This window comes from Rhopalosiphum padi, chromosome 1 (assembly GCF_020882245.1).
Source record: "Rhopalosiphum padi isolate XX-2018 chromosome 1, ASM2088224v1, whole genome shotgun sequence".
NCBI classification, from domain to species: Eukaryota; Metazoa; Arthropoda; class Insecta; order Hemiptera; family Aphididae; genus Rhopalosiphum; species Rhopalosiphum padi.
In genome coordinates this window covers 1710720-1730215 of record NC_083597.1, presented here as the reverse complement: position 1 = coordinate 1730215, position 19496 = coordinate 1710720, and the positions used below count along the sequence as shown (strand labels likewise).

At 31.1% G+C, this 19496-nt stretch overlaps 1 protein-coding gene across 1 annotated transcript in view; it reads right to left on the bottom strand.

Annotated features, from left to right (window-relative positions):
* Positions 1-654: 654 nt before the first annotated feature.
* LOC132927866 (division abnormally delayed protein-like) overlaps positions 655-19496 on the bottom strand; it is a 79128-nt gene continuing 60286 nt past the window's right edge. The window contains exons 5-8 of the mRNA XM_060992449.1: positions 5232-5497; positions 4112-4244; positions 2961-3165; positions 655-2661 (exon numbers count right to left, since the gene is read on the bottom strand). Of these exons, the coding sequence (XP_060848432.1) occupies positions 2492-2661; positions 2961-3165; positions 4112-4244; positions 5232-5497 (774 nt within the window). The 3' untranslated portion in view covers positions 655-2491. The remainder of the gene's footprint in view (positions 2662-2960; positions 3166-4111; positions 4245-5231; positions 5498-19496) is intronic.

Here is a 19496-nt window from a genome sequence, read left to right as displayed (position 1 = left end):
CTGCTGAAGATCGTTTAACATTACAATAAAGTCATATTGATATTGCATATAATATATTGTGATTTATTACTGCATTGCAATATTCGTATCGATATTATGTTGTTAATTGTGCGCGTTAACCCGTCGCCACTCTGGTAATTAAAAAAACGGCCGTTCGTAACGACATAATGATCGTGAACTGCGGTTGAAATCGAAATTCACTATTGACCGTTCGGGTTAAAGGTGATCCGATTGTGTGGGTTCCAATCACCGGCGCGTGGCATAATAAACGATTAAAAAACAAATACAATTTAATACACTGCAACGGTCGTCGGTCATATTAATATATTATTATATTGAAATGATTAGCGTATGTCACTGCACGGCTGCCGCCGCGACGACAGTTTGCAGGAAACGACGTGTAATATATTGGTAAAAATAATAAATGCCACGCTAGAACAATGATAATAATACGAGTTGTGTGTGTGCTTCGATCGTCGCTGTCGTCATTCGCGTTACTACATTGCCACAACTACGTGATATTCGCACTCGACTGCTCTCCCGCGTCACGTCGTCGTCGTCGCACTACTCAACGTCCATAATATTATATTGTTTTCTATACTCACCGCAGAAACACCAAAATATATAAACTCAACTCGTATAGGTGATATAGTGTATGGTCTAAAAATTGTATTCTTTATTATATAATCATATTATAATAATATTATACATATTATAACTATACAGTATATTTTATTATATTAGCATTGAATAAACATTAAAGACAATTTATATAATAATAATTTTTAAATTTGCCTACTTAACTATACAAATCACAGTCGTCAAAATGAAAAAAAAATAATAATAATAAAAATAAAATACAACTAAGGCAATACATATGTGAAAACATTGTAAATTATAATAATAATAGTAAGATTCCGCTAATTATTATATAATATATTTCTTTTCTCCAACAAAAAACTCTCATACAAAACAACACAATTCCCTAACAAATTTATCCAATTCTTCTATTACATTATTATTGAAATTTTTTATTACGTTCAATGTCGAAAAATATAGGAATTTTTTTATTCTTTTAGCAAGCAATCTCTTTCACCCGCTGGAAGCCCAAGAGGAATATCCGATGACGACCACACCCGCGTGCAGTGCCAATCCCGTTATCGGTGTCGCAGTGTCTGCAGTATATTATGTTGCACACATCATAGGTACATTCACACGATATCATGTACATACATTACGTCTCACGGTAAAAAAAAAAAACGCTTTATACAAAAAACGTGTCTGATAATAATAATAATAATTTAAAAATAAATAAATAAACAATATAATTATATATATAGTATTGTATATAATAAAAATATTATGTCGGCTCGTTCTTCTATGTATACGTTTGAGGGTTGATATTTTGTTCCCTCTCATTCACTACTCTGTTTTTTTTTCATCAAAAATCCGATTCGATTTCGAAACGACGACGATAAAATTACGACGGTAATAAATAATGACCTATATATAATATAATATGTACTAAACACATATACGCTACTTTATATTATATTATTATTATTATTATATTAATTTATTATTCTCTGTTTGTTCAAGTATCGAAAATATTATCTTAGACAGTACCTATCTATGACAGTACGTATTATATGATGGCGTGAAGATCGAGCCGTGGAGTCAACTATTTGTGCGTTACTCGAACTGACAAAAAAAAAGTATAAAATCTATCACCGCGAGTGAAAAAAAGTAAAAATAAGATAGATAAATAAAAAAATGCGGAACTAGTGAAAATATAAAATCTCCCGTTGAATAAACGCGTGTAGAGCTTAACAATATAATATAATATATAGATTATTATGGATAAGTGTTCAAAACTATACTAAACGAATATTTACATTGGTTTTTTTTATATATATATATATCGTAAGTTTACATTATTTTAAAATATAAATTATTATTATTGCTCAAGAAAAAAAAAAACCGTTAAAAGACAAAGTTAAAATTGGGTTATTACGTATTAGTATAATATAAGCCTAATGGTATATAATATATATATATATTATATACATATTATATTATATAATATTATATTAACGATTGTTATTACAAATTATTGCGCTTGGTTTTCGACAACAAACATATATAAACATATATAGGCTACAGAGAACATTTTGCACATAAATAATATCATATGAATACAAATTTTATCAGTCTAAAGGACATAAAAAAAAAAACAAATACATAATAATGATGACAAATTAAAAAATAGTCTCATTTTTGGAAAAAAGAAATGTTTAAAATAATTAAACGATTTGTGTCCAGAAGTGTTATAAATTGTACATATATATATAAATAGAATATAGATGTATATATATTTTCAAAAAGGTACCCTAAAGAAAAGCCGAGTAAATCCAAGAACAAAGTTTCACTTAACAACAATATAATAATAACTTAACGCGACGAAAACAAAAAATAAAAATAAAAAGTACGTTTAAAAATATATCCTTGTCTGCAGCTGCTGCAACGCAGGAATGACCATCAAGCACACCGTTATCAATAGGGGTGCGTGTAGTCGTATTGACGGGGCAGCGCCCGACGGATTGTTGGAGTTCAACACTACATCCGGTCTCGAATTTGGCACCGATTTATTAGTCGATTTGACTGAAAAAAAAATTTTTAATTAAAGATTAAAAAATAGACATCAGAAATTATTATCACGATATACCTTATACGGTATAAATTATTATTATAATTATTATAATAATAAAAAACCAGTGACCGTTGGAATTTAATTATTTAACTATTATACTGACGATTAAATAGGTAATCATAATTGTCACACTTCGTGCGATAAGCCTTAGTATAATTTAGTTTTTTGTTTTTTTAATAGGTACGGTGATAGAACATTGTGTACTTGCATATTGCATAAATATTAGAATAGTGAAAAAAAAGATAATTACATTGTGGATCGTCAGCTCCAGGCACTTGGGTGGTGATCGGGTGATCGCCTGAACCTTCGCCGGATGAGTAATCTGCGTTGTCGTCGTCATCGTCCCAGCCGGAGTTACTACCCCTGCCAGTGCCACTGCCTTCGCCAGACCCTTCAGCCTCGTCAGCCATGAACGAGTCCGATTGCGGACTGGAACTCAATTGGTTCAATACCGTCTGGAAATTAGTAAGTAGGTACACGTTGAAAAATATCGTTTGATTGCATTCTGCTGTAACGGCGCAATATATATAGTGGAGGGTATTTACGAGGAGTTGTGGGTTAGGCTAGGTTAGTGAGAGAAATCGTGGAAATTTACTTCTCCTTACACTTAAGTATATCGAAAATATATCTTAACAATAATAACAAAGTCAAAACGTTTATACCTATTTACTTCTGTTTAATTATACCAAGTTCCACCTTGTCGTTGTTATACGACCGCGACAGCCAAAGGTAAACATTTTTGTCAATACAATACAAGCAAACAGACAACAGTAGTCAAAATATAATACGTATCGAGATATATTTTGAAATAATCGGCTAGTTGGCTATAAAAAAAGAGAATCCTAATGTCATTAATTAAAAATTTCGTTAGCAGATTATACGAAATGCATTAATAATAATGCAATAATTATAGAAATAACCTTGATTGCATCACGTGAAGAATCGATATTTTTTCGATTTTTTTACCTATTGATAATGCGTTGAGTTCTAAAAAAGAATCAGAGTTTAAAAAAAAAATACAATTTAATGTTGGTTTTTGATTTTATGTACAGAAAGTTCAATCGCCATTAATTTTATCCAAATCAATTCATATAATATATTATATTATTATGTTTTAATTATTATCGTATATAATATGTAAAGACCGCAATACGCTTCCTACAATATCAGAAAATACGACGTCCATAAATCACGTTTATTGCTTGGTTAACGATCTTAAACTATCTCTCATCCGACTAGTACATAACAATAATATTAATAGTATAATTTTTTTCCTAACTCTATTCGGATGTAATTCATGGGATCAACTATAAAAAACTAACTCGCGACCACATCTCTTACAATACTATCTATACATAATAATATATATTCTGCTAAAAGTGCGAATATCCCGCTACTCACTTGTCTGATATGCCTGAGCTTGTCAATGACTTCCGCCACTTTGTTGTCTTGTGTGTTGATGGAAGCCGTCCAATCGAATTCCGGGTTGTACATTTGCGCACTTAACAATGGCCCGACGACGTTATCTGTATACCTGTGTAACAGAACAAATATAACATCGTTATTAAATATATATTTTTATATAGCGTGAGCGTCTGTCGATGATGACTATTATTTTAATTTTAAATAAATTAATAATTATATACATAAATAATAAATCAATAGATCAATAACAGGTTCAACTCTCGAAGGTTGACAAACCTGATAGAACCGAATTTGGCAATAATTATCATTAATAATATTGTCATCTTAATAGACCCGCCAGCATACAATATTATTTCATAATATCATCGTATAATAAACAGTGGATAAAACTATAGAAAATTTACATCGTCAGCGGTGCACTTACCTATCATTAAACGTTAAGGTGACAACATTTTCTGTGGTTTTTCGGAAGTATATTTCGATATTTTAATTTTGATGTGAGTATAACATTTTTAAATTGTTTTACACAATTATAATTTGTTTAAAATTAGAACCTCAAAGAAAAAACTTACAACAAAACAAATAAAATGTTGTTACCTTTACTTTTAATAATAAATATTTGTATACTTCAATATTAAAACTGACGAAAATAAACGATAATTGTTGACCGTAAATTTTCCATGTTATGTACTATTGAAAGATGGAGACAACATATGTGGGTAAGAAGTTCTTTTTACAATGCGTTGTTATAATATTACATGTTTAGGTACATAAGATTATCGGTTAGGTTAGGTTAGGTATAAAATTATCGTACGACAGAGTGCAAATATCACATTTACAATATGTATATATGAATATGAAGATAATATTCAGAGTAGGCGTAAATAATATTATGGAAATTCTATACGGCATAGACAAATTGGGGAACTGCCACCCTCCCAGGAAATCCAGGAATATTTAAAATGCCTCCAGTGCTCTATAAACGTGTAGTACATTCACAGGATACTAGGTGCATTTTTTGAATTTTCCTGAAATTTCGATTTTCAAGGAGGGCTATAACACTACAACTGCGTAATTGCTGAATAAATATACTCACTCTCCCACCGTTCGGCCATTCCAGCAATCCGTCGTTGTGTAGTTTGTACACATGGACCGTGCCATGTCGGAGAACAGCCCTCGCACTCTGACCGCGGTTTCTGGGTCGGAAAACTTGGTCAGCTTGGAGGTGAGCAACGCTGTGCTAAGGTCCTCTTCCTCAACGTTCCACACTTCCTGGCTCTCCGGCGTCTTAGCCGCGCCCGACGATATAACAGTAGTCTGGGCACGAGTGTTCCATCTCGCCGGACCGCAAAAGTATTTCACCTGCAACACCGAATCAAAAAGCAAACGTCAAATTAGGTTAGGCTACAGTGTGTACGTATAATAAATATGGTTTTTATTTTATGGTTCTCGCGACTATTGCAACATTGAAGATATTATAATATACCTTTTAAAGAATAAAATAATATTTTACGATATGAGGGTTAACTCTAAAAACAGTAAAAACGAAATTCGTTCAATGTTTTATAAATAATAGTTAAATTATTTACAATAATGATGATGCCCCGACAAAACATTTAATTTTTGTAATAAAATACAATACACTTGTTATATATTTTATGCGTTATTTATTCATAGTTTTTAAACTAATTGAAATATGCATACAGGACTTAATTTCATTATTATTACATTAATAAAAAAACCAATAAAACGCAATACAATCGTTTTTTAAAAATATATTAACCAAATATAATATATAAGCAAATAGTACTTAAAAAAATTACGATAAAAACGCGTGAATAGAATTCACTATTATGATGGGTATAGTAAAAATATTTGATACGTAATGTCGTAAACTATTACAATAAGTTAATTTGAATAATATATTATATTAAGTTGATTTTGGAAGGAATAGTAAAAACAATTTATTATGAGAAATTGACTACCTAATTTTTATTTGCATACACCACGAAGAGTTCATACGTCAACGTCTATAATATACAAATATACCTAATACCTATCTATGTCTAAGTAATAATATTGAAGCGAACACTTTTCAAAAGCTGTAAGTACGAGTAGTATATAAAATTAAATATCTAACTATATTATAAGGCGCAATTAGGAAGGTGGATAGAAGGGCAAAGCATCTACTACTCGAAAAGTATATTTCAAAGGTTCTTAAAAAACTCTTTGTCAAATGCCCTAATAATATTACTTATAGTATGTATATGGTATATTATGTGCATATTTTATACGGTATGCCATTGTAATATATAATACTATTAGTGGTAACATTAAAATACTCAAGTGACTTCAATTACATCCTTTTAAAAAACAAAAATTTATCTACATAAAATTCCACTGAAACAAAATAATGCTGTAAAAATGTGTTATTGAATGTATGCTGAAATCGGTTTGGACCTTCGTATACAATAGGCAACAATAAGCGTGATATTATATTGGTTCGTTTAATTTATAATATATATATATCCTTTTAAAACCGTTGAACGGCATCCGATACGTTTCGGTTAGATTGTTATTAAAATAATAATATATACACAATATACATAAAGTCTGGACGACGATTATACCGGAATTTCGGATCTTATAATACATATGCACATAGATATAGTAATATTAAGAGGAGAGGTGGAAGAGAGACAGAAGGACAAAGAGCCTTAGGCAAAGTTCTGGACACACCGCGAGAACTTTTTGTTTTAAAATATATATTCACTATATGTATTGTTTAGTCATCGCGTGTACACTCATACACAACATACATAAAAATATATATATTTTATTATTAATTTATTATGCCTGGCTTTTTGGCTGGCCGATATAACAATGCGCGCGCGATCAGAGCACGCACAATTGAATCGTGTGTACATGACGATTATTAGGCTCGAGGCGTTAAAGATAATATACGTGATGTATTATGTATGTATGTAAGCAGGGTGATTATTCAAGCAGGCTCATCCACATGTTTTACTTTGTTAATTGATTTATTAAAACTCTGAACTTTTATGTGCCTATGGATTCTTAAGGATCAAAATAAGTCCAAATATTTAAATTTTGTAAGCGATTCAAGGCATTTAGGAATAAATCCTTTGACGATACACATTTCCTTTCTTTCTTTTTTTTTTTTGAAAATCACCATTTCGTTGCTTTGTCGTAATTTTTTAATTAAAAGACGTTCGGAAGATTACAATGAAAAATGTTAATTTTAAAACGAAATCCAAATGATAAGAAAATCAAAACTATGTTCCCAGTCTGTGTGACTGTATTAAATGTAGATGTTAATTTTTGAAGAAAAAAATGAAAGAATTGTGTGAAGTCGTTTTTCCTTATTATAACTGTATAACATTTATAAAATCGTTGTTTTATTTGTCAGACATCGTGAATAATCCCCAAAAATACGCCGCTGTCACTGCGCAGTGTATAATATTATCATTGTTGTCGGTAGATCGGTCGGTTACAATAGTGGAATTTGCACAACGGTGTTTTCGTTTGACTTATTAATAATTATACACAAAAATGACATATTTAAATAATATTATTTTAACACAAAGACCGGGTTTCCCCGTTTTTCCGGGACCGCTGTGCAGGAAAACACCGTAGCTCTTTCTGTACGCAGTTTACCGTACTTTTGCATTATTCATCGAGCCGCGTTGTCCTGTGAACTATTTGTTATTATATCGTATACGCGTTTATATTGACACGGACGCGATGATAAAACAATATTTATCCGCACAACGTCTGCACCCGTTGCCACTATCTGTCTGTGGTCTCCTCTCTCTCGCTATCTGACAATCCCTCTATTTATGTATATTCTAATATTAAATTTCTCGTAATTAAAATATTATTCCGTTTATTCGCCCAGTTGTGGCATTTGTGCACAACGCGGAAACGACGGCATAATAATATTATGCATGTAATATATAGGTTACAATGATGGTACAATCTCAGTCGTCGTGAGGTTATAATATTATCATCGTTAACTTCGCAAATTCTTTCGCTAAACAAACACTCCCATACAGTCATAATAATATATGCGATTATATTCTTCCCGTCGGTTGTCGTTCTCTGATGCGATTCTCTGTGACAACCCGACCGGAACCACCGCACCCGTCATCCGCGCCATTCATCCGAAAACGTTTTGTCATCAAACTCATCACATTTGACCCTAGAGCATACGATCTAACCACACTACTCTCGTGATGATAGCGGATTAAAACGTTTCTAAAGATATAGCATCCCAGGTAGGATAACGTATTAGTACGCTGACGTCCATATAATAAGGACCGCAAGATATATAATAGGTACAGAACGCCGAGTGGTATATCATTATTTTCTGTAAATATTATGAGGTTGAGTACCTGCAGTAGGCCCGCGGGTCCGATAATTTATAAAATATATTATACGAGTATTATAGTTTATAAGCTCCGGTTGCAGTGGCGTATTTTTTTTTTTTCGGGTAGAGTGGATGACAAGGACGGTATTTTTACTTGAATTTTTCCCTCTTCCTATATATATGACAACAATATAAACCTATAAATCTTTCAAAACAAATAATGAATTCATTTAAATACATTCAACAAATGAAAATATTCTTTCCCTTAGATTATTGCATAAAATATATATTTTATTTCACTTTTCTCCCGTTGTATAATATGTCGACGTATTGCGTATAATATTATAAAATATTATGAATAATATTATTTCATGAATTATGATTATACAATTATAGTACAATTATTTTTTTTCAAACAAGTTATAGCACCTTTTTTTAAGAATTCTTATATACCTGTGATTTGTTTCTAAGCCTTATAAATTATCTAAGCTATAAACTGGGTTTTATAAGACTTGTGCAAAGACAATTGATTAGGTTATGGTTTTCTATAGTTTTTTTACTTATAGATACGCTATTTTACATAATATTGTTTAGATCGGAGAAGTCGCGATTTTCCATCATTATCGAAAAATGTTTAAATATTTTCATAGTCTTTTCAATACGTTTATCGTTTGCAAATTGCATTTGTTGAGATCAAATCGTTTATGTCACATGCAATATTCGAATATTACATAACGCAAATTTACATTGTATTGTTCATAGTATACGTTATATTAATAGATTGTCAGAATTATTTATTCAATAGTATGACACTATATTGTTTTTTTGATAACAGAAAGTTATTATTTAGTTTTTTTCCCGTTTCCTCCCACTTCTCCCCCACACCCGCCCGTATAACCTTCGCCACCGGTCGGTAAATAATAATAATATAATAGGTTGTGATTAGGTTTTTAACAAGCGTCACGAGCAAAATGAAACGGCGTCCAAATTGTTTTATTTACGCGTACGTGACTGATGCAGTATACACACACATACAATACCTGTAATACCACAGCGGCTGAGGCGATAAATCTAAGAATTTATCGCCGCGCGTCGGCCGCGAAATCTTTTCGGTCGTTGTACACGTAGAGACAACATTAAATGCGCGCGACGAGTGTACGATACGAACACAACCAGTTGCAGTCGCATTATCTGTTAGTGTTCAGCTCAACGGCCATATAGTTTCAACTTTCAATTGCATAAATTATTAATAATATTAAACACAACGATAGCACGTAAAAAATAAAAATTAGAAAAACGAAACAATTAAATGTTTCGATGAGCAAAATATGGTAAGCCCGACAGTACGTTCGTGCAGTTTATGAATATTTCATAGTTGTGGCTATCAATACTGTATTGTAAATTGTAATATATAATTCACGAAGATAACTTAACGGAGTGAGGGGTGCACTCTTTAGTCTTTGTCCAAACTTCCAAACCCGAAATGTTCTAATTATTGTAATTAGACTTAGAATAGGAAAAGTTCGAATAATTGCACTCGGTCCGATAGGTATTCCATAAAATTAATAAATAATAATTTTAGTTGATAAATACGTCACACGTGTGTCAATAGATTTATGCTGTAACAACGGCTTAATTAATTTACAAATAATCGTAAATACAAATTTTTTAGACTATTATTTATAAATTGTAGCTTTACGTATGTTATTATTATGATAAAAAAAATAATACTATTTGAGGACTCTGAGCACGAAAATAGCTTAGTGCGTAAAAATGCTACTTTCAGTGGAAATAGAAGGTCATTAAAATAAAGAAAGATAAATCTCTTACAGGGATGTTATAACAATCTATACAACATTAAAAAGAAAAGTGGCATGAGCTCTAAAAGCGTTTAATTAAGATCATATTATTCCTGACTGAATTAAAGATGGCTTTAAGAGAGGCTTTACGAAAAAATTGGTGAGTCATAATCATTTGATGTGAATTTCTTAGAGATCTTAAACTACTTGCTAATATTATGATCCAGTTTTGAATAAGCATTTAAATAAAGTTCGCCAATTTTTAGATAAGGGAGAAAGAATGCATGTACATTATCTGTCCCATAAAATTCAATGTGAATTCATTAGCCATGTGCTGTATGCTGCTGAAATAACTAAAAATATTCTCGAAGAAATAGAAAAAACAAAGTACTACTATTTTTTATAAAAGTTTTCATCTAACGTAGTTGATAATATTCCCTGGATCGAGTAATAAAATGTACACGTCATTAGTACCACCTCAATGTCGCGTTGGTGACAATGTCGATCAATATCGATACATAATAATGCGATAACTAACTGCCACATTAGAAATTAGTTTTAATATCAAATATTAATTATTATAAGTTGTAATGTTTAAATAAAAATACATTTTGTATTTATTTAATTTATACAGTCCGCTTATTTTTTTTTTAAACCACGAACTCAAGCCAAAACAACTAATATGTAATTTATGGCGCGACATCTGATTCTGCTCATGTGAAATATACTGCAATATTATTAAGAAAAATGTTAATTTGACAAAACAGGTAGAAAATCAGCCATACCAATTGAAAGAACGACTACTATGCGGTGTAGACTGTGCCAATAAAAATGGGAAAGGTATAGCAGATCGAGAGAATTTAAAATAATACCATAAGGTATTAATGTATTAAAAATTGCAATGTCCAAGGGTATGATACTTAACTTGTAGTTGTCACTCTTTAAATCGCTGCGGGGAACAGGCAGCAAAGAGCTGTCCAGTCTCCAGTGGTCGTTACTTTTTTTTGAGCTCTCCAAAAATTATATAATAGTTGTAATAATTGTGCACCCAAAGATGGAAGAAAGATCATCGAGCATATGATGTATACATGTAATATCACAATATGTAGACTGCAGTAAATAGTATTGGTACACACACCGTACGCGTGAGATATTAATTTTCTTATAATTAAACTGTATACTCGCAATGCAGACACGCAACACACACACACACACACACACACACACACACACACACACACATAATTTAATATATTATACATGAATAAAATAAAATGCGCTCGAGCACACGTGAGTGTGTGCACAAGACGAGGAATGCGATAAAACATAATATAAATTATAATAATATCGTACGTACGTACCTACATTGTATAATGTATGCGCGGCCTATAGATCACGGAGGGAAGATTGCGTAGCGTGGGAGGCCAGAGAAGAACGGCGGCGACGGCGTATATCGAGAGAATATTATCGTATATATGTATATAGGTACCTCTATATTTACAATATAATATATATTATAAAAATACGTAATATGTAGGTACGTTGACGATCATTGTGTTGCATAGTTCTTTGACGGTCGCGAGCTGGCGCGCGGATTCCGTACCGATGACTCTTCTTCTTATTCTTCTCGTTCTCCTTCGATATATACATATTTATTATATTATATATATACTCCTATTCCGTCCGTTCCTTCTCTTATTATTATTATTCTCCTTTTCCTCTTTCTCCTACTTCTCCTTAACTTCTCCTCCGACCAGTGCCATGGCGGCGCTGAAGTATATAGGCATAATAATAACCGTGAGTATGTGAAGCGGTGGCGGTAGTTGTGTATGTGTAATCGCGGGGAGGTGAAGTAGTAACAGGGGAAAAATACCTCGTGACTGTAAAAGAAACAATGAAACGCGTGGGGCGAGGAGGGGAGATTATTAAAAAAAAAAAAATATAATAATAAAAAAGTATATAAAAAAAAAACGGATAACAATGAAACGGACGGGGTCTCCGACATGTCTGAACTGGTCTTCGGCGGCAGCAGCGGCATATACACGCGGGCCGACTGAAGACGTTGTCGTCGCCTTCGGGCTGCGACGGTGACGACGTCAAGACGACGAGGTGTATAGAGAGAGACAGAGAGCCAACGATGATGAGAGGATGAGACTGACGGAAGAGAGAGAGAGAAAGGCGGACAATTTAGGGCGCCGCCGCAGTTTGGTAATGAAAAATATTATATTATTATTATTCTCAATGAACTGCGTACGCGCGGCGATGCGCAGACGACAGCCCCGCGTTTCTCACGGCAATAACCAACACCTATATATACCTGTAATTAATCGATCTGTTTTTTCCTCCAAATCATTGTTGGTAACGCGGGAACGTTTCATCCTTTATACTATGGAAGATTTTTGTTTTTGATTTACGATTTTCTCGTTGCGCAGTTGCCGACCACGATAATTAATATGCTTAATGGCTATATATTATTTTACTATTACATGTCAGTGACTTAAAACATGGCAAAAATAGAGTGACAAATGCGAATTGCGATTTAGCCGGAATTATGATATTTTTATACTTGCATCACAACTAGTTAAGATCAGTTGATTGCACTCGTGTTTTACTGCGGTATGAACAGATCGTTCTGTTTTTAACCACAAAAAGTTTTTCGCCACATCTTCAGTAAAAAAAAGGAAAACATTTGAATACCTCACTCGCTCGTTGGGAATATAATTCGAGTGTTAACTAGTGATCAAATATTATAAATGCGTAATAAATAGCACTGTGGCAGATGTTTATAAGTATAACTTATTAAATCGTTATTGCAGTATGCACATATACGCACACAGACACGTATGTATATGCTTAAAATGATGTGAACAATGTAAATGGAATTCTTCGAATGCGTTAATACATAATAAAACAATATTATTTATTGTAAGCTGGCAAATTACTTTCTTAAGCGGAATCAACATCGTATAAAAAAAACAACAACAAGAAAAAAGTTTTACAGAGATGTTTATATTGAAACATAAAAACCATCTTGACATGGATTGATTTAGGTTCCACCTTTATAACATTATATGTTCTCTTTCCCCTTATGTATCGAGTGTTACGCACGTTTAAACAGTATGATACACACGACCTATGTACCTCGCGAGTTGAGCTTCACTACACTTTTCCAATAATCGATTCGACCAACTATACATATTTACGAGAATACTATGACACTTTCCGTTATTCAAAGACAATGAACTCGCGTGCACAGAATCGACTAGGATTTGTATATTGTACTTACTTCAAATCAATAATTATAAACTGAACGATAAATAATGTCTAATGATTCGCAGTTCTATAGCCTATTTATTAAGGTATAGGTATGCAACATACTCGTAAACATTTACGCGATTATTTAACATTTTATATAGGTACGTTACACTCTTACACTAATATTAATACTATAGAGGACATGTGGTCAACCATGTTGATCATAATATTCTATATTATATAGCTACATTATATTATAAAAACTATAATAATATTACTTATAAGTATACAAGATGATTCATCAAGCATGCTCACCCCAATGTTTTCCTTTAATAATTAATTAATTCAAATTCAGATTTTAAAGCATCTTGACATGGATTGATTTAGGTTCAACCTTTATAACATGATATGCATATACCTATTCAAGAACCATATATTTAAATAGGTATTTATATTTTTTATCGAGAAATGTTTTGTGACGATACGAACTTTTTTTTATATGAAAGTCTCCTTTTTTCAGTATAAAAATTAACATTGATTATAAATTTATAATCAATGGTATTAATCAGATGAATTTTTTGAAAATGTTGATGCATGAGTATTTAAATAGAAACTCAAACAATCTGTTTTCGAATTACTAAACGTTGAGTTTCAAAGATAATAGGTTTGGAAGATAATATTATAAGGGTTTATAAAACTATATTTTTTTTTAAATATGTTTCTTGAGTATAGTCAAAAATCAAAAAAATCGGAGTTTGAGTAAACTCATTAATAAAAAAAAATACTTGGTTGTGGTACTTTGTATTATTTAGATATGCCGTGTCCGCCGTTGAAACGTTCTACACATCATCAACTGCTCTCGATATCGATGTTATTCTATAGCCTACAGGTATGTATTATAATATTATTAATTTGTGTGTTAATGATTCAATTATATTGTATGTAATTGCAGATATTTTTATCTATTAAATATTATTCTAATGTTTTCGTCTAATAAATAAATATAAATTAGCGAATATTACATCATGAATGCAATTATTAAAATAATAATATGCGTGCACGCGAAGTGTACATAAAACATCTATATACACGTGTCATTAAAATGTTATTTTAAATATATGTGTATTAAGTATATGCGCTAATTTATTGCGAGCGTTTGATAATATATACGTAAGTTTTTATTTCGTTTTCTTTCGAATGTATCTTGCATATTGTGGTCGTGGCTCCCTTTGGTCAATACCAACCACTCGTTGTGGAACCTATGCAATTGACATTTTACCCGAACACAATTTACATTTAATTCTCAAATTAATCATTAAGCGTGCATTTTTTGTTGTTATATTAACCTTGGTATGAGATTTCAATACTATGTAACAAAAAATAAACAAATAAATAAATAAAACCATAAAAAATTGGTATTTTTAACAGCAATTTGACCATATAATAACCGCGTTGCATAAATAAACGACATCTTGCCTTGTTATTTTTTTAACGCTACCTTGCAGCTATACGATGTGGTAGGATCTCGTCCTCAGACCGAATACCTGAATAACGATCGATGCAAATTAAAACTACATACGTATGGTAGGTACCTACCAAATTTAAATGGGAAATAGGCGTTTAATTCTCAAATCGAGTTATCACTGCGCGGTCCGTAGTACACTGAAAATGTTGAATTTCAAAACTCGTTCTGACCATTATCGTCCTATAAAATACCTATACCTATGTATTTTATGTGATGTTTGTACGAGTGTGTATGTGTGTGCTTATTTATTATTATACGAAATCCTTGCGTATGTGATATTATAATTTATAATAACGCACGCATGCATAATATCATAATCATTGTTATTTTTATTATTATTACGTAGGTACTGCAGGTAAAACCAATTATTTAACAACAATAATATTTTGCTGTACACGAATATTAATGATAACAATATCAACCATGTATATTTAATACTAGATATATTATTATAATGAGCTGTAAAAAATGTTATTGCATAAAATGCCAAACAAGTAAGGTTTGAATCGATTTTTAGTTTATTAAGTTTACGAAACATAATATTTACTTTCTGTTATACCATTATATGACAGCAGGGCGCAGGTGTTTTAATTTTATTTTTTTCGAATTATTTATACACGATAGTCCGTAATTTTTTTCAAATCTCAAAATTAGTCGATTAAAAAGTATAAACATCGAGTATATCATACTTAATATCATACTTATACTACTCTCAAACAATATTGTGCGATCGAATGAATCGTATTTTTATTATTCGTCTTGATCAAAAAAAAAAAAAACGTGTAGGCGCTATCATAATATATCGTGTGACACTTAATATTATATTTTATACTGCAGTATGCACATTGCACACGCAAGTAGAAAATGTGATATTGTATAGTAAGTAACATTATGCACGTCGATATTTTCATTCGGTTTTCGCGCGATGTATATGCTGCATGTTATCGATAACACATTTGACTTATATACGATTTCTACAATATTGTATATCGTACAAATATTATGATAGGTATACAAACTTGAATGTATATGTAGGCGTTGCGGGATTTACGAGGTCTTTGTTTTCCATTTCTCGAATAAACCACTCCGCGGGATGATCGTAAATCAAAATGCGGTTTTTGACGAAACGAGTGGGTCGTATCGAACTTTTGGGGTGTGTCGCGTATGTCACTTCGGGCTGTTTCAGCGTATCACTCTTTCTCTCTCCATCTCTCACTATTTCTACACAAACACACACACACACACACACCACACGTATTTATATTATATTATTAAATAAATATAATGCTAGCTGTGTAGGTATTATACTAACTGTTATTATATTGGCCATGGCAGGATTGATGCGTATTCATTATAGATATATTTTATTTTACGCATGTACGTTTAAGTAAATAATAAATTTAATATGTATTATTATCGTGTTTCGATAAACTTTAACACCGTATACGAGCAGCGCACACCTCCCAGTAACCTATAAAGGTGCAGATCGATATGTATTATGTTATTATTGTTCCGCGACGACCGTGCTGTCGCCTATATTCGTCCGCTCGAGCGTATATCTCTGTTGCCAAAAACTTAATCAAAGGAAAACGCCCGACGACGCGTTACTCTAATTGTCACTTATATTGTTCGAAAAACGCCAACATCGAATAAAAAGAAAACAGACGCCTCCCACCTCCCCGCCGCAAGTGCAATAACTCACAGCTCGCACGACGATAATCAAACTAAAAGAATTGGGTCATGAAAATAAATAAATGATCGACACATCACATTGTTCCTTTTTTACGACCACCATTTGAAATGGAAGTGAATAAAATACATTTTTATAAATCCTAAAATGATTGTCAAAAGAACCGTTTCGATATATTTTATGGACATACTTATTTATTATTGCATTCGATTCAATAGGCTACAACTGTAGACAAGACTTATCCTAGTTCTTTTAGTCATACATTGTAAATAGGCTTTGAAATCAATTATCGTAAATTGTAAGAAAATATATTTTTAATTAAAGTTACCTTTTAAATCAGCCATCCACGAGTAAATTATTATCATCGTTAAATATTTATGTAGTGACGTTTTAATGTACCTATATAATTGCCACGTATTGCGTTAATAATTGTAAGTCATGATAATAATAAGGCTTAAATTAATATTCTTAATTTTTTTCTGAAATCAAATGATTACCTAGTTAAAAATTTAACTATCATAAATTTACAATAAATCATTAACTCGATTCTAAATAGCTGTCTTATCAATGTTTTGTATTATATATTATTAATTATATAGATTAAAAATAGTAGTTATAATAATACTTTGAAATAAATAAATTTCCTAATTCCTATATAGTATACAGATAAATAAATAGGCTAAAAGTATCCTAATTAATTTTTTTATTGAACTACTTAATACAAATTATCAGAATTATATAATACCAAAAAATACATACTAGTATTCCAACTGAATTTTTTTTATACTTTCTATATTCCTATTTCCTATAAATCAATAATAATAATAAACATGATACCTATTATAAGAAATTTGTATATCATACGTATTAACGTATTATATATATTGTTAATAATTTATCGCTCTTAATCAATAACTCTTCAAAACTAATTATTCTACTATAATTAATTATACTCCCATATCCGATCACACAATTTATAACTGGCTAAATAATGGTCATAGTGTTTAATGAACATCGTTTCTATTATTTCGCAGTAAATGTCTCCTGTACCAATAATATATATATATATATATTTAAGGATTCAGTATACTATTATGACATCGTTAATTCCATCACAATACACAATCAATAATATCAAAACGTTATCAAAGTTAATATATTGTCAGTTAATATACATAATTATTATATAGTTTTGAGTGGCTGGTACGAAGGAAAAAATTTAAAATGCTAAACATTTAATTCGTAACGCCGTTTCTGTCCCTAATTTAGTCGTCATGCAACGGATGTTTGTTTAGCATAGGGTTATTATACTGAGTGTGTGTAGTGTGTTAAACAGATTAGTGTCATCGTGTGTAAAAACAAGTAACGAATTAGCAAAAAAAAAATAACCACGTTCGGACCCTTTGCTGGTTGGGAACAGCTGTATACAATATATGTACGCGAATAATAATTATACATACACGACGCACACTCGTGTTATAGAATATAGATAATAATATAATATATAGGAAATAAAACAAGTGTTTCGGTCCAATGCTATACAGTGGCCAATAGCGAATTACGAGTTAATAATTAATAACAATAACAATATAATATATAATGTTATATAAATTGCTCAAAATCTTTGTTGTGAGTAATCATTTTTTAAGTTCTGCGGTTTTTATTTTGTCAATTTTTTTTATCGTTGTACAGTATGTAACATATAGCTGTATGTTTAATTTTTTTTTGAGTTTGTTGATTATAAAAATAAATAGTCAGCGTATATACTCACACTCGCAGTATTATAAAAATAATATTATGTTGTATACACGTGTTTTAGTGAATGTAACAAAATTATTTGAAATTTTTAAATTAAAAAAAAATAAACCGGGAGAACCTTCAATGTTTACGTATCTATAATAACAGATACACTCAATATTATATATTATATTTATGTGTTTATATATATATAATATACAGGTACCGTTTTCGAGAAACCGTTAGGACGCACTATACACACAATCGGATGATGTACTTATTTGAAATTCCATTCTTTAATTTTTTACCTACGTTTACGTGTACTCGCCGTACTTAGACATGACAGAAACGAATAAATCATTTTTTTGTTATTGCACAACTAAAATGAAAATTCCAAACAATTATACTCAATTTTAAAAAATTATTCTACGGAACGATAATAATAATTTGCACCGTAAATTATATACCTATATATCTTATATATCTTATATCTTATATATCTCGGTGGTCGATACTTAACCGGTAAAAATGTTGGATGTTCAATTAAGAGTCCAATCCGCACTTTACAATCCAGTAGACATCTGCAGTAGACTATAAACATACCTCAACCATTTAGTCAACTATTTATACGGAACTGTTATTCGTGGTGTATAATATATTGCAATTCGATACGAACGTTTAAAATATTGCATATATATTTAAATTTTAAATATAATAAAGCAGTTAAATATTTATATACATATAGCTGCATCTAATCTAAAATAATATAAATATAAAGTTACAAATTAATTTAAACGTATAAAAACGACCGTATATAGTTTCCAAAATTATGTAAATCGCACCATTCAACTTTTATTCGTTTACAAAAAGCAATAAACTTATAATATAATGTACGCGTAGACGTGCATTCATGATATACATATACTTTACATAGCGATTATTTGTGTAATTGTGTTTATCTATTT